Source organism: Odocoileus virginianus, chromosome 9 (genome assembly GCF_023699985.2).
Source record: "Odocoileus virginianus isolate 20LAN1187 ecotype Illinois chromosome 9, Ovbor_1.2, whole genome shotgun sequence".
In the NCBI taxonomy this organism is placed as follows: domain Eukaryota; kingdom Metazoa; phylum Chordata; class Mammalia; order Artiodactyla; family Cervidae; genus Odocoileus; species Odocoileus virginianus.
In genome coordinates this window covers 73,579,343-73,603,401 of record NC_069682.1, presented here as the reverse complement: position 1 = coordinate 73,603,401, position 24,059 = coordinate 73,579,343, and the positions used below count along the sequence as shown (strand labels likewise).

At 56.1% G+C, this 24,059-nt stretch overlaps 1 protein-coding gene across 3 annotated transcripts in view; it reads right to left on the bottom strand.

Annotated features, from left to right (window-relative positions):
- The window catches only part of BCAS4 (breast carcinoma amplified sequence 4), a 56,085-nt gene that overhangs the window by 16,927 nt on the left and 15,099 nt on the right, over positions 1-24,059 (bottom strand). For 2 of the 3 annotated variants that reach the window (XM_020888680.2, XM_070472755.1), the window contains exons 2-4: positions 23,453-23,524; positions 15,613-15,714; positions 9,276-9,410 (exon numbers count right to left, since the gene is read on the bottom strand). In XM_020888680.2, coding sequence (XP_020744339.1) covers positions 9,276-9,410; positions 15,613-15,714; positions 23,453-23,524 — 309 coding nt within the window. The remainder of the gene's footprint in view (positions 1-9,275; positions 9,411-15,612; positions 15,715-23,452; positions 23,525-24,059) is intronic. The other variant, XM_070472756.1, reaches the window with a different exon arrangement.

Here is a 24,059-nt window from a genome sequence, read left to right as displayed (position 1 = left end):
GTTACACGTATACCTGTGTCCACTTTTGCTGTTTCATTCTTTTCCCATATAGGTCGTTACACAGTATTGAGTTTCTTGCGATACACAGCAGGTGCCTATTAGTTACCGATTCTATGTGCAGCAGGATGGACATGTCAGTCCCAATCTCCCAATCTATCTCTCCTCACCTTGTGCCCTGGTAGCCACAGATTTGCTCTCTGCATCCACGACTCTACTTCTGTTTTACAAATACATTCATTTGTGCCTCCCTCATTTTTCAGATTCCACTTGTGAGTGACGTAATGATGCGTCTCTCCGTGTCTCACCTACTTCGCTCAGAGTGACAGTTTCCAGGCCCGTCCATCTTGCTGCAGACGTCAGGCCCCTCAGTTCTCCTAAATGATGCCATTAGCTCGGGAACAGCTCAAGGGTACAGTTTTACAACACTGCGTTTTTTCAGTGTTAAATGCATTCAGTTTCAAAGCATGAGTATTTAAACTAAATCACAACTGGGGAAGCCAGTTTCTGGTACTGCTTTGATTTTTAATTCCCAACGACCCTCAAAAATTATCCAGCACACTTCTCAGCCCCTAACAGGCATGGCTTATCATCACCCCGGTGACCAGGCTCAATGGAGATGCTGAGGAACACCTGCTGGCCAGACAGGGACAGATCTCTGGGGGCACACTGGGCACCAGCCCTGAGACCAGCCCCCTGGCCCACGGCCTCCCGCGTCCCCCACCAGCAACGACCGCTGGCATCTGCGTCTGCCTGCCCACCACCCCTCCTCATACACACTCCTGGGAGTGGTGCCCGGGGCCTCTGGAGTCAGGTCCAGCCAGTCAGGAGCCGCCAGACACAGGCGGGGACAGGGCAGAGCTGGGGCCACAGTGCTGAGGTCCCCAGCCCAGGTCACCAGGGGCCGCCTCCCACGCGGGGCTCAGTTAGGGCCATCTCTGCACCAGCCACCTCCCTGCTCCAACTCCTCACGCCACTGAAAAGCCAGGACGCCTCACTCTTCGACCAGGTGTCCCAGGTTACTTATTAGGACTCTCCAAGTAACAAGAACTTTGGCCTTGACATTACAATGTGACAAGGTGTGATGGTATCAGCCAGAACAGGCACCAAGATGAATTTACTGCTTAATGAGACGTGGTTTATTTTCCTGGCAGAAAGCTGGCCGTGAATGGAGCCAAGTTCAAGAACTTCCCAGGCTCCTTGGGTATTAAAGGGATCACACTTTCTGCAGATGCCTCAACCCCAGCTACAGGCATCACACGGGTTCCTACACCAGGAGGAACCCCCTCCATCCATCACGTCACCTGCAACCTGCAGTCGCGGATGGGAGCTGCTGTGTTCTGCCGGGGCCTGCCTCGCTCAGGACCACCGTGACACCCAGCGCCAAGCTGATGCCACATACCGGGCACCATCCCCTCCCACGGCCCTTTCCTGACCCCTCTTCCCCCGGTCTCTGGCATGCACCCTACCCACAATTATCTGCTGTAACGCCCGCCCATGAGTTTACTCTCCAGGGTGAGCGTGAGCTGGGGCAGGGACCAGTGTCATCACTTCTGCATTCGTCAGTGCCCAGCTCACCGCCGATATCACTAACAGTGCCCTCACCAGAGTCTCCAGCACGCTAAGCACATCTCTGTAGGACCACCCCCCCACCCCCACCAACTGTGGCCCCGCTTATGTCCAACAAGGACCCCCGGACTCTGAGACGGGCAGGAGGTATCCTTGGTGCTGCCCAGGCAGCAGGCGCAGACTGGACGCACAGCCGGCCTGCCCCTCCGGTCCCCACCGAGAGCCCACTTGGGCCCACAGCCTTTCTCTTTCCCTCTGAGGGGGGAAGGTCCCAGCGAGAGCCCTAGGGAAGCTGAACAGACGCCAAGGCCAGGGAGGGGCTGAGGAGAGGGGGCATGGTGCGGGCTTGTGTGTCAGACGCAAGGAGAGACTCGGGCGGTGGGTTGGAGACCCAGCTCCACCCCGGGTCAGGAAGACCCAGGAGGAGGGAATGGCAACCCACCCACTCCAGTATTCTTGCCTGGGCAATCCCATGGGCAGAGGAGCCTGGCAGGCTACAGTCCACGGGCTCACAAAGAGTCAGACACGACTGAGCGTCTGAACACACGGAACAGGTGGATGAACATGAAGATGAACCGAGCCAGGGAAGGTGAAGCGCTAGCTTGGGTCGACCCAAAGGAGAGCCCAAGGAACGCTCCCTGCTGGCACCAACGTCGTCATAACTACTATTGTTAAGTCCAAGAGAAGACAGTCCTTACCCTTGAGAAACTCTGTCTTGGGGAACACAGGTGAAAACAGAGGTGACTCCCCAGGGTGCTGTGCCCACAGGGGACTGGGGAGCCCAGAGGAACGCTGCCCGGGGCAATCCAGATGGCTTCCGGGAGGTGGTGACGCTCAATTTAGCCTTGAATGACAAATAAACAGCGCCAAGCAGGGAGCAGGCAGGGGCTTCCAGGCAGGGGACCCGCATGAGCAAAGAGCAGAGACAGTGTCCACCAGGCCCAGGGATGGGCCACGAGGCAGCACTGGGCTCTAGGATGTTCAAGGGGGCGGCCCTGAGGGCGATGCTGTTAGGAGACAGGGCGCTGTGCCCTGCCAACCATAGAGAAGTTGGGGTACCCCCACGTGGGCCTCAACAGTGCCCCCTGACCCAAATAAACACTCCTCTCTGTGGAAAGGAGCCTCCTTCCCGCTCAAAACCTAAATAAAAATGTAACACTGAAAACAAAAAATCTGATTGCCAAAGCAGCCAGCCAACAGCCCTCTGTCCTTCCCTGGCACCCGTGTCATCAACTATCTGGACTCAAACAAGATCCGTTAACGTGTGAGTGCTGAGGAGCTCGGGGACAGCGAGCCTGCTGGGGGGACTAACCCAGCCCCCCTCGCCTCCACTGCTGCGTTAATATCTGCCATCTGCTCGGGCTGCATTTTTCCCCCCGCAAGGGACGACGGGGCAGAGGAGGAGAGGCCGCTCCAAGGCCGGGAGAAGGCGCCAGGGGATCTCCTCTACCTTCTTTGTGAGGCCCGAGATAAAGGCCCAGCCGGGCCGGGCCTCCTTCCGGGAGTCACACCTCCGGGGGACTGGGCACAGCGCGAGGGCGGGGCAGGGGGCCCCTGCCTCCCCAGGGCCGGGCGGGGCGGGGCGAGCTGGGGGCGGGGTGGGGGGACGGCGGGGGGCGGGGCAGCGCCAAGCCTGGCACCGAGGACGCTGCAGGCGGGCCTGGCAGGGCAGCTCCGCCCACAGCCTCGCCACCTCCAGGGAAGCCCAGGAGGGGGCCCCGGGCCGCTGGGCAGACCAGCAGACCTGGGCCCTGTCCGGCCTAGCTCTCCACTGCCTGGGGACCACCCCCAGAGGGACCCGGGGGAAGGGGGCCTCCCAGGGCCATGGACGCCTTCAGAGCATCCACTGATTAACGTTTATTAAACACCTACTAGGCGCTCAACCCACTAGGAAACTCAAGTGCACACAGGCAGGTAATGACAAAGGGTGACATGGGCCAGACGGGTGCTCAGCAGGAATGCTGCTCGCGGGCCCAGACCTCTGCTTTTTCTCTTTTATATTTTTATTTGGCTGCACCAGGTCTCAGTCATGGCACGTGGGATCTAGTTCCCTGACAAGCAATCAAACCTGGATGCCCCTCCACTGGGCAGAATCTTAGCCACCAGACCACCAAGGAAATCCCCCTTCTGCTTTCTCAAGAGAAGCCAGAGGTTACCTTCTTATGTAAAATTTCCTTTTTTAGATGCTGGCAGCTAATTCAAATTAAACATGTACATATACCAAGCTGGCCAAAGAACACATGTTGGTGGGGCAGACCCGGCCCCAGGATCTCCAGTTTGCAACTTCCACCATCTAGGCTGTGGTTCCTGCACTTGGGAGGATCACAGAGAGAAGGGAGAGACCCTGAACAAGACCAGAGGTGGGTCAGATCTGTCTCTGGCGCTTGCGCTGTGTGGCCCTGGGCAAGTGAACGGCCCTCTCTGAGCCTCGGGTCCCTTCACCTCTGGGGCTGTTACGGGACGTCGAGACAAGACACAGGAAGCCCTTCATGAAAGTACTCAACGTGATGTGCTGCGCTTAGCTGCTCGGCCGTGTCTGACTCTTTGCAGCCCCGTGGACTGCAGCCCGCCAGGCTCCTCTGTCCATGGGGTTCTCCAGGTGAGAATACTGGAGTGGGGTGCCACGGCCTGCTCCAGGGGATCTTCCCAAACCCAGGGATCCAACCCAGGTCTCCCGCACTGCAGGCGGATTCTTTACCGCCTGAGCCACCAGGGAAGCCTGCAAGTACTCAATACAACCACAGTCGGAACCGGAGTAGACGCCCAACAAAACTGCTGGTCACTCATCACGCTGCTGCAGAGAGCTGAAGGCCCCTGCTGGGGCTGGCGCAGAGTGGAGGAAGATGCCACGGGCTGTCCCCTCCTCCCTGGTCCCAAATGCCTCTGGGGAGAGGGGGGTTAGCTCTGGGATACCGGCCATCATCCCCAAATCCAGAGCTGGGGAGTGTGCTGGGTGTGACCCACGGCACAACACATTTTTCCCCCCTCAAATGTTTAACAGTGAGAAAAATTAGTTGCTGACTTTTAGACAATAGAAAATTCGTATAAAACTCCACATGCCCGGCGTGCTCCCCCAAATAGGAAAATCTGGCCCTCCTTGATCCCGTTTCTGCAAAGGCTGCTTCTGAAATTCGCTACCTCTATCATTAAGGCACGGGCTCTGCAATTCGCCACAGTCCGCACCACTCCCTGCTGTATCACACCTGGCGGAACACACCCATTTGTGTTACCAGATCGCCCCGTGGGCAGGTGCGGGGCGAACAGGTGAGTCGGGCAGCCCCAAGTCGAGCCCAGGCCACAGCCCACCCCGGCAGCCTGCTCTGCGCAGTGTCAGGACTTGGCCCCAAGTGGTTTTGCGCTTAGCCAGACAGCCTTCCTTGGAAAACAGTATACTGTTATCCATCGGGAAATTAATCAAAATGACACCTCGTGAACAAGATGTTTTGGTTTGGCGGAAAACAAACAGTGGCTGACAACAAATGAGCGAGGCTGTTCTGAGCCTCTGGTGCAGGCGCCGAGCAGAGGGCCTGGCGTGGTCAGGACACCATGGTGGGCACTCGGCCTTCACCGGGACCTGGCCCCCGGGGGGGCACGGCGACCCCTGGCGTGCTCTCCACGCCCCTCCAAGGCCACACGCCTCCAGCCCCCTCTCACTTTCACTCCCACATGTGCCTGAAATGATCTCCAGATGTGAGGGGCCCTGTGTGAGTGGGCAGGGGGGCCGCCTCCTCAGGCAGGGTCTCTGGGACCAGACACACGCCGGGAGACCAGGGTGCCCCCCGAGAGTCCCCGTTTTCTCTCCCAATCGGACAAAGGCCCCGAGGCCCAGCAACGCAAGGGTCTCAGGGAGCTCCAGGCACAGCATGTGGGGTTTCCAGGCCAAGGAAACGCAGCCCTAACAGCTGAACTCTGAAGCTTGGAGGGCATGCCTGTGCCCGGCCCGGCTCCCGTGGTCAAGTCTAAACAAGACAGCGCTGACCCCAAATGCCAGTCTGAGCTCAGGGTAGAGAATGAGCCCTGGAAACTCCCTAAAGCAGAGCACATCTACCAAGTCACTCCCTGGCTACGAGCCCTCCCAAGGCTCCCGCCGCCCTTGGACTAGTGCTCGGGCCCCCGGTGTGGCCCGAGACCCCTGCTTTTGTCCAAGCTGCCCCCACCTCGTCTCCTACACCCTCCCCGGCTCCCCACATGGGACTCACTGCACTTCCTCAGGACCCAAGCTCGTCCCACCCCAGAGCCTCCCGGCCCGCCACCCCCACTGCTGGGAACATCCCTGCTTTTGACTTCAGCCTGCTCTCACTCACCGTCCAGGTCTCACCTTACATGGCCCTTCCTTACAGGTCATCCCTCAGAGCAAGCCAGGCCCTCTTTAGAAATGTCCAGCTACTGAATTTTCTGAGATTTGGTCACTGCCTCTATTCTCCTACTGGACATGTGCTTCCTGAAGTAAGAGGTCATGGCTCTCTCCCAAGATAATGAGGGACAGAGCTAAGGATGCAGACTCCTATCCTGGTGCTCAGCTGTGTGGCCCTGGCTAAGTGACCCCTCTCTGTGCCTCAGTTCCCTGGCCGGGATTAAAAATAGCGCCTCCCCTGTGGGGTTTGGGGCTGAGAACAGCAGCTGGCACTGCCCGGCTTGCTCTCTGTCACCACCGCCACGAAGGGCTCAGGCAGTCTGTCCTGAACCATTATTTAAAGGCGCAGCTGACGGCAGACCCACCGGTGCTCGGAACCCTCCGTCTGAGAGTTCTGGACTCTCTTTCTTCTTTTTCTTCCCACGGCTTTAGTGGAGGAGGCCCTCTTCATCGCACATCAAATCGAAACCAGTTCTCTAGCAGGCAGACTGTTTCATGATCAAGTCCATGGTAACCAACAGGTAAGCTATCTGAGGTCTGCAGAGGCTAACAGACTGACCCACGGTCACACAGCTAAAAAATGCCATAGCCAAAGAGAGGTGCGATTCTGAATTACAGGTTTGCAGCATTGTAAGAATCAACATAAAAGCATAACAGGAAACTTTCATGCCACACAGCATGGAAACACGAACCTTTGTACCATGAAAATATTCATGTGTGTGTTAGCATGAAAACTGAAGCCTGGAAGTGTGTACATTCTTATGTCTGGGCACAGAGGGCCCAGGGCACCAGGCCAGCCTCACCCCAGTCTGGGCACTGACCACGCACGTCTCCAACAGTTCAAGTCAGAGGCCAAAGGCCCAGCCTTCGGGGGGAGCGCGTGGCGAGGAGGGACACTCAGCTGGCATCCCCAGGCTGGCCCCTGCCTCGGCCAGCAGCGAGTCACATGGGCAGAGGGGCAGTGGGGGCAGGGGGGCTTTCTGGCCCCATCACTGCTGTGTTGGGAGACCCTGGCCTGGTGCCTTGTGCCCTCCCTGGCCTCCCCACTTTAGCTGCAGAGTGAGGGAGAGAAAAGACGGAGAAAGGAGGCCAGGAGGGCAGGTGGCGCTGGCAGAGTTAACAGCACCGCAGACCCAGCCTCTCCCCACCCCTTGCCCTCCCCAGGATCTCCTGCTCCAACAGATGGCTGAGCAGGGAGGGGGGCAAACCCCCCCCAAAAGGCCCTTGCCCAGCTCCAGGGGAGAAGGGCGGAGGGCCTCCTGCCTGGGCCCCCGGAGGAAGGCCCCTCGCTGATGCCCCCTAACTCCAGGAGGGCCTGAGGGCAGCGATGAGCCGCCCGTTTCCTTTGAGGGGGTGGGCTTCCAAAGGAGTGGGGACAGGACTCTCAGTCAAGAGCCCCTGCCCTGCACCAGCCCCTCACTGCATGGGTCAAGGAGGGTAAGTGGCGGCAGGAAGGCAGAATCCGGGCCCATGTGGCCTTCGAGGGTGAGGGCAGTGGTCAGTGAGGTGTCCACCTCGGCAGGGATGGAGGGGAACTGACTGGACACAGCGTGGAACCCTGGCTGGGTGGGTTCTTCCAGACAGAAGAAACGGGGACCCACGTGGGGGCTCTTCAAGGACCCCACCCCAGACTGCAGCTGCAGCGGTCGGAACCAGGCCCCGAGAGACCCAGCAGGACCAGGCACTGCAGAGCGCCGGTTCCGCAGGTTCAGATCGCAGCTCCACCATGTTCGGGCGGGCAAGTGGTTTGACCCTTTGGTGCCTCAGTTTCCTCATCTGATGACTAGCCCTCCCTCACTGGATGGGCTGCGAGATGCCAGCGGGTCTGGGCCCCAGGGCAAGCTGTGACGACTCTTATCTAGAAGAGCCCCTGCAGCTGGCAGCCCGGGTGCACGTGCACCCGGAAACCCTCAGGTTTGCACGCGCATGTGCGCACACTCACCTGCATCCCCTGGACCACACAAAGCCCTCCCAGGGCCAAGACCAACATGCCGGGGTTGCTGAATGGCTCACCAGCCCTGGCTGGGACGCGCTTCCTGGAACAAGTCACCACAGGGAGGGCTGGGGGCCCCGAGTCTGGTAGAGATGAGAGGGTGCAGGTCCCAGCGTGCCTGGCCGCGCCCTAATGGGATCCCGCAGCAGGAGTGGGCGGGGGACCCCATTCCACAGCCCCGCGGGCCTGAGTTCCAACCCCAGCACTGACCTCAGATGCCTGACTCTCCCCTCCAAGCCTTGCCACTAAAGGAAGACACTGGTGCCAACCACAAAGGGACAGCCGTGCGGGTTACAGAAAAAGACTGCACGGTGCGGAGACCAAGGGCCTGGCAGGCCCGACTGTGAGGTTACCTAGACCAAGGGCCTGGCAGGCCCGACTGTGAGGTTGCCTAGACCAAGGGCCTGGCAGGCCCGACTGTGAGGTTGCTGCCGCAGACAGCAGGCAGCCAGGACCTCTGTCCTCCCTCCTCCGTGGTGCTTCTGAGCCATCGGTGGGCAGAGCACCGTGTGACTGGGGGGCTCCTGGTCACCCTGCAATAGTCACCATAACTTGAGGGAGAGGAGGACCAAGCAGGCCGCTCCTGACTTCACTGTCACTGGAAGGCACAAGAGAATGCATTTGTCTAAAGAGAGCGCAATCCTAGAGGGCTTCTCAGAGGAGGTGACATTAACTTGGGCTCTAAAGGATCAGTAAGAATTCTGAGACCATGAACTCTGATGCCACGATCCAGCTGTTACTGGCTTTGGGGCAGTCCCTCACCTGCAGGCAAGCAGGTAATCAGCACATAGCAGTTTTTCGACGAGTATAAGGGGCACAAGGACCCTTCCTTTTGCACAGGGAAGATTCCAAGGAAGTAGCAGTGTGGGAGGGAGAGGCCCTGGCCAGCCGTGGGCTCGCTGCCCCTCCCCCTGCGCCCCGCCCTTCTGGTCAGCTGGAGGCCGACTCGTGCCCGGGGACGGGGAACCCCGCCTGAATTCTGGAAATGGCCCTGACTCGTGCCCGGGGACGGGGAACCCCGCCTGAATTCTGGAAATGGCCCTGAGCCTCTGATGCGGAAGGAAGGGACAAGAGCTGTCTCTAACCAGCGCGGGAACTCCAGACAGACCGGTGCTAGGCAAACAGCAGGCATTTACTAAACTGTGGATGAGGGGGCGGGCAGCCACGGCACCACCGCTCAGGGCACACGGGGGCACCCAAGAGAGAGTCTGCGACGCCCCAGCCGCCCGGCCAGCCCCCCACCAGCCAGCCAGACGCCGCTTCCTGTCTGCAGAAGCCAGCCGTGCCCTTTGAACTCCCGTTTCCGGTGCCCCTTTCCCGGCTCCGGGGTCTGGGAGGGGGCGGGGAGGTGGGGATACTCACGTTCCCGAGCGCGGGGAGCCCCGAGGAGCCCAGCCACTTCCGCAGGGTCTGCGAGAGGGCCCCGTGGTCCCGCTCGGCCTGGAGCACGTGGGCCTCCAGGAAGGAGACGTGCCGTCTGACCATCTTGACAAAGGCCTGTCGGGGGAGCGGAGAGACGAGATGCCACGGCTGCCTCCCTCGGCCGCCAGCAGCCACTGCCTCCAGCCTCCCTCTCGCCTGCCCCACCGGCGCCAGGCTCTGGGAGACCTCAGGCTCGCTGGTGCCTTGCTGGGAGCACCTTCAGAAACCCTGACGGTAACAGTGATGCCTCCTCTTGGAGCCCCGGCCTGCCGAGCCTCCACTCGTATCCTTTCTCCTTCTCCCTCTAGTGACCCTCTGTTTAGACTATTTTACAGAGGGGAGAAACCAACGGTCAGAGAGGTCGGACCACCTGCCCAAAGTCACACAGCTAGGCAGCAGCAGAGAGGGTACTCAGGCTGCACGACCTTCTTTATGAAAACTGAAGTTTTTAGAAACCGCTCTGTCTTTTTGGTCATGCCGCGCAACTTGCAGGCTCTTGGTTCCCCGACCAGAGATCAAACCTGTGCCCCCAGCAGTGGAAGCGTGGAGTCCTAACCCCTGGGCCATCAGGGAATTCCCCGAAATTGCTCGGTTTAATATTTGATGGGTATTGGGGAGCCTCACACTCAGAAACCGCCAAGGGGCAGGCAGGTGACAAGCGAGTGAAACAGACTGAGAACAGGCTGGGTGAGCTGGAATACCAGGTCCCTGGCCCCGGGGGGTCACTCGGCTTGGGGCTCTACTGCAAAACCTCCAGTATTGAGAAGAGAAAAGAGAAGGCTGGGGTCAGACCCACTGGATTAGAACCCAGGGGTCTACCACTCACTGGTCATATGCCTTTTGCCAGGTTACCTTATTTCTATTACCCCCCAATTTTACTATCTGTGAAGCAGGAATCATAATGATATCAACCCTGCTCAGCAGTTTAGTGCCCAGGGCATATTAAGAGCTCAATTAATGCCAGATAACATCATTTAAAAAAACAACAGGGCATTCAGATTTCATGAAAAATGTCCAGTTTTTAACAATGTTAGCAATAAATCCGGAACAATGTTAGCAATAAAAAAAGGCTGTGCAGGCCCCCTTGTTTGTGACTTCTGCTGCGTCTGTGCTGGGTGCACATGCGTCGGCATCTGTGCCTGGGTCTGTGCGCATGTGTGTGTTGTGTGTACCTGCGCATGTGCTAGCACGTGTCACATGTGCGCGCATGGCTCGTCCACCCGGGAAGGCCGCCAGAGGTGGCGACTCCAGGTCCATCTCGGACAAGCCGCCCCTCTGTGGGCCTCTCCTTTCCCAAAGGAAAATGCAGAAGGTTTTCCTGCATCAGGAAGAGGCCAGAGACCCTCTCAGCGCCAGGCCCCACGGGAGAGCCCCACTTCCGCAAATGGAAGGCCCCAGGCCCGCCCACCCAGCAAGGCCCAGCACCCGCTCTGCCCCCTCCCTGTGTCCCACCCAGGCCTCCCTCTGGTTCCTCGAAAACCCCAGCCTCACCCTCCTTGGGGCCTTAGCAGCAGCTCTCTCTCTGCCCGGGCACCTCTCTTCTCCATGGGTGAACCCTGCTTTTCTCCCAGGCCCTGAGTCTGCTGGCCCTCCACAGAGGGGCCTTCCCCGACCGCCTAGGCTAACATGGCCCCACCGCAGAGCTGCCCAGGCCCCGTCTTCTTAGCTCCCCTCGCCCTCTCAACTTCCTGTCTGCCGGTTCAGGGTCCATCTCCTTCCAGAATGTGAGTTCTGGAAGAGCAGGTGCTGAGTCAGTGCTGTTCACAAGGCCGCAACCAGGGCCTGCTCAGCCGGATGGCGGAGGCAGGAATAAATGCATGCGTGAGAGGATGAGTGCGCACAGGAGAACACGTGTGTGCATGAAGGCGTGCACACGTGGATGAAGGCATGCACACATGAATAATGCATGCACACATGAACGAATGCACACATGCATGAATGTACATATATATGAATGCACACGTGAATGAAGGCACACACACGTGAATAATGCATGCACACATGAACGAATGCACACATGCATGATTGTATATATACATGAATGCACACGTGAATGAAGGCACACACACATGAATAATGCATGCACACATGAACGAATGCATACATGCATGAATGTATACATGAATGCACACGTGAATGAAGGCACACACACATGAATAATGCATGCACATATGAATGCATCTATGCATGAATGCACACCCAGGAATGAAGGCATACACGCAAGAGTCAGTGAATAAATGAATGACCACATCCTCAGCAAAAAAACAGTGGATGAACCCAGGATGGCAGCACTGTTGTGCGGCTGCTGCCCTATGGTTCTGGCAAGGGCAGAGCTGAAAGGCTCTGAATAAGGCACATCAAGTGTGTGTGTGTGTGTGTGTCTGTGTGTGTGTGTGTGTGCTGGGTGGAGGGGGACACGAGGGGCCCCGGGCCAGGCCGCTTCCCCTGGCCTCACCGGCTGGCGCATCTGGCTATAAAGCACAGAGGGAAGCCCTGCAGGCCCTCCCTGCAGCCGGTTCCAATTTTACGCTCCCTGCGTTAATGCCGCTGTGGTGGGAAGTGTGAGGGACGCGGAGGAATGTGCGCTCACGAGGTCTGATCCGCCTCCAAAACGCCTGCCAGGGAGGGCAGGCCGGCCAGGCCGCGGCCAGGGAGAGGCCAAACCTGGCCAGGAAAGCTGACGGGGGCAGCGGGACGACCCCGACGGGCATCCACGTGGAGAGGGGAGGAGAGGGCACAGATGGGGGCAGCTGGGGACTGTGACTGCCTTTGGGAGCAGAGGTGACTTCCACATAATTGTCTCTATGGTGAAAATGAACCACTTTTATTATGAGAAGCTAGGGAAGGAAGGAAGGAAGGAAGGGAAGGAGGAGGGGAGGGGTGAGATGTGGTCTTAAAATACAGGTGTGAGTTCTGATGCGCCTGCATCCTTGTGACAAAGGCCCCCGGATTCAGGGCAGGCCCGGGTCCAGACGGTGCCAGCACCCAGCACTGAGGAGGGGTCAGGAGCACGGACTTCTGTAATCCCAGCTCCACCACTCCCCGGCTGTGTGACCCTGGGCTAATCCCTTCACCTCTGTGTGCCTCACCGCTCTATAAAACAGGACCAATACCAGGACCTTCTCTGCTGTGAGGGGTAAGCAAGTTCTTTCATCTAAAGCACTTAGAGGCCGTGGCTCACAGCACTTGCTCAGTAACTTAGTTTTTTCGGGCCTGAGAGGTCACCCCCACGGTTCTCAAGCCTCCCGGCCCCCAGCGGGTCACAGTGATATGGGAGCAGAGCGCTCCTGGGCTCCCCGGAGCCTCCAGTGGGCTGGGCAGAGTGATGAGCAGGCGCTGGATCCCGGCTCTCGGCCTGCAGGCACCCCCACAGTGACAGCCTGTCCTCCCCAGCACCTGCAGGATGCCAGGGGCCGGCCTCACACCCTCACGATGACACACCCCACCTAGAGAAGGAAGCTGACCGCGAGAGGGGAGTGAGCGGCCCATGCGCAGATCCAGCATGTCGCTGGTGGCCCGGTGGGTAAGACTGTGCTCCAATGCAGTGGGCACAGCTCTGATCCCTCGCCAGGCCACTAAGATTCCGCATGATGCAGTCAAAAAAATAAAAACAAAACAACCCCAAACAAAAAACAGTCTCCAAGGGGCAGATCTGAGGAGTCCATCTGCCTCAGGACAACACTGGGTTCTGATCAGGTCCTACATCTTATGTCGCAGGTAGCTCAGCAGGAAATACGGAGTCTCCCATTTGCCTTGAAATCCATGACCCTCTTGGACCAACGCAGTTTTTCTTCTTTTTAACTAGGGCCCAGCTGCAGAGAAATCTCTCTCTGCTCTACAGAAAACAGCAGCCCAGGGGGCTGACAGGAGGCAAATGCTACTGGGTCTCGATGGTAGCAGACTCTAGGTCAGAGTGGTGACTGCGGCGGCCTGAAGATTCACACCTCATGGGAGGGGAGGGTGCGTCTCAGCTCCAACTGTTCCCGGAGGACAAGGAGGAGTGGCTTGGGGCTGGCCTTCTCATCCCTGGCTGCCCAGGACAGTCCTGGACCCTGCTGGCATCTCCAGCCCCGCTCTGGTCATCGCCCCCCTCGCCCCTGTAACCTGGCCATCCCAGATCCTTCTGGTCCATTATCTCCTTGCTGCCCAGAGCCCGGAGCCTCCCACCACTGAGCGTCTACCCCTGGCTGTGCCGCCCACCTGCCCCTCCCATCCAACACAGCTCCTTCCACTCACGCTCCAGGGCCTGTAGCATCCACTGCCCATTCCCTGCTGCCCTCCAGAGCACACGCCTCTGAAGTCACCCTTGGTGAATGTGGGCAGCAGAGTAATGACCCCACCCAAAGGTCCCCAGCCTCACTCCCAGGGCCTGTGAACATATCACCTTTCATGGCCAAAGGGACTCAGCAGGTGTGAAAAAGATGCTGAGCTGGGGAGACTGTCCTGGTAATCACGGGGGTCCTTATAAGACAGAAGCAGGAGACTTGGAGGAGGACAGAGCCTGGAAGATGCTGTGCTGTGGCTCTGAAGATGGGAGGAAGGTGTCACGAGCTGGGAGATGCAAGCTGGCAAAGGCCAGGACGGGAATTCTCCCCCAGAGGGAGCCGGCCCTGCTGACTCCTGCTGCCACAGTTCAGACTGCTGACCTCTGGAGCCGTAAGATGCTTAGTTCATGCTGTTTTAAGCCACTCCGTTTGTGATAACTTGTCACAGGAGCCCCGGGAAACACAATGGTTACACTCGGTTGCTGTTTCTCCTGGAGGGAGCCACAGCCTTGAACTCTGTCCTTCTCGCTGTGAGGGCCCGCAGCGGCATCAAATAGGCCCTCAATAAGCGTTAGGAAACTGAGTACCAAGGAAACAATGCGGCTTGAGTGGTGGGGCGGCCCAAGCGAGGTAAGAAGCAGGGCTGCACATCTTTGCATTTTTCTGTCCTCCTTCAAACGTGTGGAATAAAATTCAAATGAATCAGCTATTCCAAGGGCAAAGTTTTAATTATATTCCTGCCTCCTCTGCTGACAAGAATGTTAATTCTCTGTGAACTCCAGGGCCCACCGCTGGCTCCCTTCCTGGGCAGACTAGGGGGGCTGACGTCCAGTCCAGGCCACCTCTGCTATGCTGAAGGCTCTTCCAGCCTCCCGGTCTTCACTGCGCAAGGAGCCAGGAGCCCAGCCCAAGGGCCCCAGTTTGAGGAAAAGCCTGGGCTCTCGTGGATGTGAACTGAAGCCCCCGCTTCATGGAATCAGCTGTGTGATCCCTGGGAAGGGGCTGACCTCAAGGAACTCATGCTCCTCGTCGGGAAGTTGGGAAGGGGAGGGTGTGGACTCGCAGTGCAGCCAGGAGCAAATGAGATACCCTGCATCTTGGCCCGGAGCCCACACAGACAAAAGGCAGGTGAACTAAGTCAGCAGGAGGCAACAGGGCGGGGTGGGGACTGCGGAGAAACAGAGCCCGTGCCCTGTCTGAGCGCCAGTTCTCCCAGGAAACAGCCCCAGGGGTGGGAAGGCTCAGTTTCTCAACCTGGGCCATCTTCACGCGGGCGTTCACGCGTGTGTGCACTCAGGCGTGTCTGACTCTTTGCAACCCCATGGACTGTAGCCCGCCAGGCTCCTCTGTCCATAGGATTCTCCAGGCAAGAATACTGGAGTGGGTTGCCATGCCCTCTGCCAGGGGATCTTTGCAACCCAGGGATCGAACCTTCGTCTCCTGTGACTCTTGCATTGCAGGCAGATTCTTTATCGCTGAGCCCCCGGGGAAGCCCTCAAGTGGGTTGATACATGTTAAAATTTACTGAATTGTACACTTATGATATGTACACTTTACGTATTTGCACCTTAAAAAGTAAACAGATCAAACTATTTAAAGAAATATGGGCTCAGAGTTCTGAGAAATGCTAAATTTCCAAAAGCCACTTAGGGATGTCTCTTGCGGTCCAGTGGATAGGATTCCGCACTTACACAACCGTGGCTCAGGTTCAATCCCTGGTCGGGGAACTAAGCTCTCGCAAGCTGTATGGCATGGCCAAAAATAAATAAATGACAAAAAGCAGCTTGAAATTCAGGTTTTTATAGAAAGCACCCCAACTTTAAAATGAGATTCTTTATATAAATTCATATTTGTTATATTTTTAAAATACCATGTAGGCCCCTTTGGGCCGCCCACTCCCTCCACTGGGTCTAAGGCCTAACACTATCAACGCCAGATCAGCGTCTTGGGAGAGAGGACAGAAGAGTCAGAACAAGTCCACAGGCTCACAAAGTTAATTACCCTGGACTCACCTCCAGCTGGTCCACTTTGGCGTAGATGCCACGCATTTCCACCACCTTGGCCTTAAGGAGGGGGATGTTTTCTTCCAGGATCTGCGAGGTGTCGCTCCTGATCTGCAGGGAACAGGACAGCTCGTGAGCCCCTCTGCTCCGGCCCCTGCTTCCGCCTGCTCTGGGGGTGGCCAGGCTCTGCAGAGACCTCGCCAGTGGCCGAGACACCAAGTGTCACCCTGCCCAGGGACAGGCCCAGGAATGACCCAGGGTCGCGGGTGGGGACCGATGTCACTGCCCCTGGGGACCCAGACCCAGCCAGGTGTGATTTACTGAGCTACAAATTAACTGGGCTCCCCTGGTGGCTCAGATGGTAAAGAATCTGCCTGCAATGCAGGAGACTCAGGTTTGAGCCCTGGGTTGGGAAGATCCCCTGGAAAAGAGAGTTAATTGTCCCCTGCAAACATCTAAAACAGCACCAGTTTCAAACTAAGTATCTTTATTAACCACTGAACTGGACCAAATGGAAAGAATCAAAATCTTTCCCCTAAATTGAGCAAAGTCGAGTTTTTGTTCCACTGAAACTAATACTGGAGTGGGTTGCCATTCCCTTTCCGGGGAATCTTCCTGACCCAGGGATCAAACTCAGGCCTCCTGCATTACAGGCAGATTCTTTACCGTCTGAGCCACTGGGGAAGCCCTAATGAGAAGAGTTAATAATAATCATTAACACTAATAATGATAACCACAAATCTCACTCTCACGGTGCTTCCTATATGTAGCCACTGTGTGAAGTATTTCCTGCACATCACGAAACTCACTTAAGTTTCTTCTGCTTGGAAGGACCCCGAAAGTGACTGTGAAGTTTGGGAAGTTGTATCTTCCTCTTGATCACTGAGATTGAACACTTAAGCCTCCATTTTCATTCACAGCCAAGAAGACAAGTCTAATCCTTAAGAGTGTGTGTGTGTGTGTGTGTGTGTGTGTTAGAGAGAGAGAGAGAGAGATACAATTTCCATGTTATCACATCTTCATCATGCAGAGAGGCAGTATACATATGACTTTCAGGTGCTAAGGAGCATCCAGATCCCCTGGAGGAAGCCTAATGCAGATTCCCAGGCCCTTCCAAGTCTGGTCTAGCTTGTGTGGGGTCAGCTGGCAACCTGTTTTCAGCCAAGCTCCAAGCCTATGCTGGAGCTCCCACAGGCACCTGCATTTGTCAGCTGGAATAGGGAAAAGTGCTCAATATCCTCCCTTGTTCCCCCAGGCTGAATGTCTAGAGAGGCCTATCCCTCAACAAGGCTAGTTCAGTTCAGTTCAGTCGCTCAGTCGTGTCTGACTCTTTGCAACTCCATGGACTGCAGCACGTCAGTCTTCCCTGTCCATCACCAACTCCTGGAGCTTACTCAAACTCATGTCCACTGAGTCGGTGATGCCATCCAACCATCTCATCCTCTGTCATCCCCTTCTCCTGCCCTCAAGCTTTCCCAGCATCAGAGTCTTTTCCAATGAGTTGGCTCTTTGCATCAGGTGGCCAAAGTATTGGACCTTCAGCTCAGCATCAGTCCTTCCAATGAATATTCAGGACTGATTTCCTTTAGGATGGACTGGTTGGATCTCCTTGCAGTCCAAGGGGCTCTCAAGAGTCTTCTCCAACACCACAGTTCAAAAGCATCAATTCTTCAGTACTCAGCTTTCTTCACAGTCCAACTCTCACATCCATACATGACTACTGGAAAAGCCATAGCTTTGACTAGATGGACTTTTGTCAGCAAACAAGGCTAACCTCAGGAGAAATTGCTAAGATACAATGCAGAACAGGAAACTCGTGTCAATCGGGAGCACCGGGATCAAAGGCAGATCTTTTTTTTTCCTGCTGATATCTAAAAAGGGGAAACACGCGAGCATCAGCAGGGACTGGACCTAGCAACCCATGGGTGAAGGGAACGTGGTAGAGAAGAGATTCAGGGACCACTCCCCGCCTTCCTCCGGATCTGCAGGAACTGGAAGGTCAAGGGTCTGTGGGCCGAGCAGGAAGGCCCCTCTCTGCAGAGGCCTCTCCACTGGCTGAGGGTGAGGGCAGCTGTCCACTCCTGCCCGGAAGGCAGCCTGCAAGTCCTTGAGGGGAAAACGGAGGGCGTCTGAAACACCCAAGCCTTCCCCTGCGCTCCCAGTAAGCTGGGAACCAAATGGCAAAAACCAGGGAGGGCGGGACACCAACACCCAGGAGCATTCATCACGTGAACGAGGAACAGCAGGAACTGTTCGCTCTTCAACCTCACTGCATAGGTGACGAAACTGAGAAAAGCCACATCATCTGGGCAAGGTCACACAGCTGCAAAGTGGGAGATGGTAGATTCTTTGCGTCTGAGGCCACCTGCTAATACCAGAGGTCTGCAGATGTGTCCCAGCAGGCCCACACAGAGCTGGCCTGTGTCACGCTTAAAGCCCCAGAAGTATAACCAATCTAGGTGCCAAGATCTAAAGTTCAGGAAGTTCCCCTCAGAAACTCAGGTTTCTAGCTTCTTGTGAAAAGCCAGAAGGCCCCAGCCACACTGATCCCAGGTTCCACATGGCAACAATCAACTGGAGCCGGGTGACAATGGCCTCCTTGGGTTAACCACAGCCTCCACCGCTCCCTAAAGTCTCCCCAAATAGCGTCCATGGCCACGCCCTACACTGTTTCATCTTCTAGGGGAGTGTAAGGAAAGGAAGACATTGCTTTTCTTACATCCAACCCACTTCACATCATCACATCACAGACATGTGAGTTCACGCTTGTGCCTACTGCTCAGAAGAACAAAGATGGCACGGAAGAATCAGTGCTTTCCGAGCCTCTGCTGGGACAAACCTCCAGCCAGGATTATGGACCTGGGAGCCTGTCATCTCCACTCCCCAGAGCTGGTCTCCGGAGCCCAGAAGTCTGGGCAGTGGATGCAGGAGGTTATCACAGAGCAAACGCGGCTGTCCTGGACGACGCAGGGCCCAGAAAGGAGAGCCAAATGCACTTGACCTAAGAACACACCCCAATGCCAAATGCAACTGCTGGGCCGAGGCCAACAGGAAGTTTTCTCCGCTTACGTGAGACAGGGGAGAATCTGCTCCCTGCCAGAAGGTGGGTCCAAGGCCACTGGGGTTTCAGAGGGCCCAGACAAGCTGCCCAAGCCCCCAAGGGCACTGAGCTGAGCAGCCTCACAAATCTAGTTTCTGTGGATAAACTCATGGGTGGCATGACCCTCTGGTGATTTGAAACTGACGACACTGCTGACCTCAGTAGCTACTATTCATGGGTCACTTAAGACATAGTAGGCACTGTGCTAAGCAATTATTATTAATTGAGTGCAAATGATATACAGTAAAGAGCCCAGGCTTTAGCCAACAGCTTGATAACTGGTACATGTGCTTACATCTGTGGAACCAGACCAACGCATGGAACACCCCTTGCTTTATAAGACTCCCTCCAGCCTCCTTGAAGTCATGGCCGCCCACCCAAAGCTAAGCTCTATCTGACTTCCATCACAGGGACTGGTTTTGCCTGTTTTTAAACTTCAGATTACGGAGCTCCACACAGGAAGTACTCCTGTGTCTGGCTTCTTTCTCTCAACAGCATGTCTGTGAGAATCGCCCGTGTTGTTGTATATGGCTGGTCATTCTCTTCCGTGGCTGTGCATCCCAGCATATGGATAAACAACAGCTTATTTACTCGATTCTTTTTATTTTATTTTTCAGCGATGCCACATGGCTTGTGGGACCCTAGTTCTCCAGCCAGAGATTAAACCCGAGACCTTGGCAGTGAGAGCACGGAGTCCTAACCTTTGGACCGCCAGGGAATTCCCTATTTACTGGTTTCTACTGCTGACCGGGGCTTCCGTGGCAGTTCAGTGGTAAAGAATCTGCCTGCCAATGCAAGACACGTGGGTTCCATCCCTGGGTCAGGAAGATCCCCTGGAGCAGGAAATGGCAACCCGCTCCTGTATTCTTGCCTGGAAAATTCCATAGTCAGAGTATCCATGGGCTACAGTCTATGGGGTCACAAAAGACGCGAACGACTAAATGACAACTGCTGACAGATACCAGGGTTGCTTCCAGTTTGGAGATGATAGACAAAGCTGCCATGTACATTTATCAGCAAGTCTCTGAACTCTTGTTTTCATTTTTCATGGGTTATTATCTAGGATTAGAACTGCTGGGATGCAGCCTAAGTATATGTCTGACTTTACAAGAAACGGCTCTGTGTTCCATGTGACTGTCCCTTTGCGTATTTCCACCAGCCAATGAAGGGGAGTTTCAGCGTCCCCACACCCTCACCCACATGTGCTATTGTCTTGCATTCTGGTCATTCTAGTGGATGTAAAGGGCACACCCCGGCCTTGTCTATTCCTCACGATGACTCTTTGGAGATGGGTACCATGTGCAGCGGATGAAAGATGGCCACACGTTCCTTCCATGAAGAAGAGGGGTCGATGTCCTTCCCTTTGGATCTGGGTAGGCTATGTGGCTCCTTTGACTAATAAGATATGACAGAAGTGACTGTGTCAATTGCCATACCCAAGGCTTCAGAGACGTCTACGTTGTGTTTGTTGGAATGCTGGCTCTGGGAGGCCAGACTGCCATGGTACAAGAAAGCCCATGTGGCCAACGAGTCCCCGGCCACCCAGCGCCCCCAGCTGAGACACCGGACAAGTGAGCGAAGGAGCCGCCCTGGGCGTCCTCACCCCAGCAGGTGCCACTTGGCTCAGACCAACCGCACCCTCTGTGCCCTGTCTTGGCCCACGTGGTAAACTCGTGGTTGTTTCACATCACGAAGTTCTGGGGCAGTTTGATGCTGCCATAGATACTCGGAACCAACCACCATCTCCATTTTACAGAGGAGAAAATCAGGGCACAGAAAGGTGAGTGACCGTGACCACGGCCTCACACTGGGAAGCGTCAGAGCTCGGGGTGATGGCAAGGGGCATTATATCCAAGGTCAGAACAGGTCCTGAGCACACAGTGTGAACGCTGCTTACTCAAGAGTGACCTGGGACAGGCTGGCAGAGGACTTAATACAACAGACTGGAAGCTGGACTCTCATTTGCAGTAGCCTGACTTCATCAGAAATGAAGTGTTTCTCTCTGGACTGGCACCGGGGAGCCCAGCCTCTCTGGGACCTCTAACCTGATTGGTGTTCACAAAGGCCAAAGCATGGGATGGCGCTCCGTGCTGTGACAACGCCTGCCTCCCACAGGTCCCCACTTGTCTCTAGCTTGGATCAGAAGAAAAAAGGAGGTCCCAAGCCAGGGCCACTAGCTGGACAGATCTCTCTCTGTACCGTGGAGTCCACGACACCCCAGCACAGACACACCGGATAAGCTAACCATCAGCTGGTGGGACTGAGAGGATTTCTATAATCTAAATGGCATCAGCGCAGAGCCTCATTGTAGGGATTTCAAAATAAAAAACAGCTCCAAGGGCCACAAAAGCATCAAACTAGGTGCGTTCTATTATGACATAGACATGCTCATCTACATATAAGCACACAGAAATAGTCTTTACTTTCAAAGAAGTGCACTCTTTTCCATTTCTTAAAGCACAGGACTCTCTTGCTCTGTTTGATATGTGCCTGCTTTCAGTAGGGCCCGAAGTACAGAGAAATTTTCGCTCCCACAAAAGACACACACGCAGGATGGATGCCGCTGGCGGGGGGCAGGGGAGTCAGGGGGGCTCCCACGAGGACACGACAAGCTGTAGAGCATGTGTGTGCTCCACGGGGGCTCCGGCTGATGCTGGCCAGGTGAGAGAAAGCACCCAAGGGGTAGCGGGATGCGAGTGCAAGACAGGTCGTTGCTTTTCCAAGAGAAGCCGGAAACCCACATTTTTTTTTTTTTTTGCATGACATTCTATAAATGTCAGCCGCTTAGCCCTCCTTTCTTTTTTCCCAGGAGCATCCAACACGTCTGCAGGCAGGATTGGGCCCACAGGTCATCCTGTGACCTCTGGATTTAAAACCTTTGCATCAATGCATCTCTAGACTTTGAGTTCAGAAAGGACCTTCTCCATGCTGCATGCAACCTTGGGCCTCCTGGCAAGATAAACGCAGGCTTTGGGAAGCCTTGACGTTTTTAAGGCTAGTAAAACTAGCCTTATCTGGACCCCTTTCTGTCTATCCAAGCGGGCTTCCGTCCAGAGCTCTCATAAAGGGTGGAGAGTGGGTCTCTCATCACAGGAGGAAGATGGGCTGGGATTTGAGATCAGAGATGTCCCAGGATTGCCTGTCCCTACCACCGTCACAATACCCTTGCTGTGGGGGCCCACATCAGTCCCGCCGGGCCCAGCACACCGCCCCCACAGACCAGTCCCTCTGCCTGGGTGCCTGCCACCCCCACCCCCCACTCCCAGCAACTGAATTCTTCTCGTTCCTCTTTCAAACCCCAAATTAATCACCACCTGTTCTGCAAAGCCTCCCCAATTTTCCAGGCAGAATTTAACACCTCTGCTCCTCATATATATATATATTTTAAAGCAAACCGAATCTTGGGATTAGGTGCCTGGTTCCTTCTAGAAGCTCTTTCCCTTCACAAAGCCTCCACTTTGCACCTGGTACACACCTCCAGGCCAGCGCTGATGCACATATCGGTTTCCCCGGTAACCTAGGGGATCAGAGGGGCAGGGGGCGGGGAAGGGAGACAGATTGGTCTCTCTTTGCGTTCTCAGGCTCTTCAAGGGACCAGTCGGAGAAGGTGCACAATGTTCGGATGAAGAAAGGACTATTCACGCTGTTCAAAGTCAGTCTCGTTATCTGGTTCCCACCTGGACCCACATCTGAACTAAAAACTCGGCTCTGCAGAGAAAAACACACACAGGTCCTTGTGGGAACGTCTGTTGCCTGGTTCACTGCAGTGTCCCCAGGGGCTGGCGCAGCGAGGCACTCAGATATCCGCCGAACGTCCGGGGATAGAGCTGCACCCATCATGGCGGGCGGCTCTGAGGCGAGACGGGAGGACAGGGAAGCAGGTTCCGGACGGAGCCTGGCACAGAGTAGATGCTCAACACACGTGGCTCCCTGGGCTCTCAGCACCGCATCTCCAGACACCTGGGGCCGTTCCACACGGCCGCACCCAGCCGGGGCTCCGGGGCTCGGGGCTCCGGCGAGAGGCAGGCCTGTTCCCAACATGGAGCTCAACCCTTTGGGCCTCCAGGCAGAAACCACGAACCCTGGCTGCTGGTGTGCCTTTAATAAGCTTGGGAACTTCCAGAAGATTCTGTCAGTGCTCCTCAGGGCCCCACATCTATCTGGCAGCAATCCTGGAGACCTCGTCTTCCTGGCCGAGGGCACCATCTTCCCTCCAGCCAGGAGGAGCCCTCCCCACACAACAGGGGAGGAGGCAACAGTGGAGCCAGCAAAGGGTTCAGGAAGGCACTCCATGCCCGACCCCGCCGGGGCCAGGGCCCGGCCGGTGGCTCCCCCTGGGCCTCCCAGGCCTTAAGCCATTTCCTGGCTGTCTCCACGTTTGCCTGGTGAACGGCGCCGAGCGAGGAAAGTTAAATATAGTCTTAGCATCCCCGCCGGTCGGCGCCCCGCATCGGGGCCGAGAGCGCCACCTGGTGGCCTACTCCCGCCTCCTCCATGGAGGGAAAGCGTCTCGAGGGGGAAGGGCGTTAACAAGATGGCCGCCTCAGGGAGCCTTGTGTGGAGAGAGAGAGGGAGAGAGAGAGAGATAGAAAGGGTGGCTTCCCCAGGCCGGCCGCTGCCCACGCCTCCTGCTCGCTAAGCCACCACCAAGATGGCTCCCCAGGGAGGCCCAGGAAGGCCCTGAAGCCTGGCCTGGGCCTCGACCCACGCCTCCCAGGCAGGCCCTCACCATGTCAGCCAGCCACTCACCATGTCAGCCAGGCTGCAAAACTCTTCCAGCCGGAGGAGCAACCCCTCGATGGTCTCCTCCACCTCCTTCGCCTGAAAAGAGACAATATCCTGGAGATTAGCAAGTGGTTTCCAGGGAGACAAACGCCCTTCATTTTCTTTTCTTTTTTTTTTTAAAGCAAACTAAATCTTAGGATTATCTGCCCAGTTCCCTCCAGACCTACTTTGCCTTTTCAAAACCTCTCAAGCCTCATTTGAAACCTGGAAGTGCCAGTGGCAGTCTTGATGCCTGTGGACTCCTCTGTCTAACCACTCTGGTTAAAGCCACTGTGGACCATCCACTCTATGCAGTTCTCAAAAGAAAGGAGATAAATAAATACTCACTGGAGATAACAAAGTGCCCCTTATCACCATCCGTGGTCCAGATAAGGCAACTGAGGCTCCAAGAAGTAAGGGAACCTGCTCAAGGTCACACAGCTAACAAGGGTCGGGGCCCACATTCTCAGGTAGGTTTGAGTCCCCAGCCTCAAAGCCTGCTCTTATCAACACCGAAAAATGCCTCCTGAGAAACACCCTGGAGAGAAGCAGTGAACTGCGAGAGGCAGAATATAAAACTGTCCTTGTATGA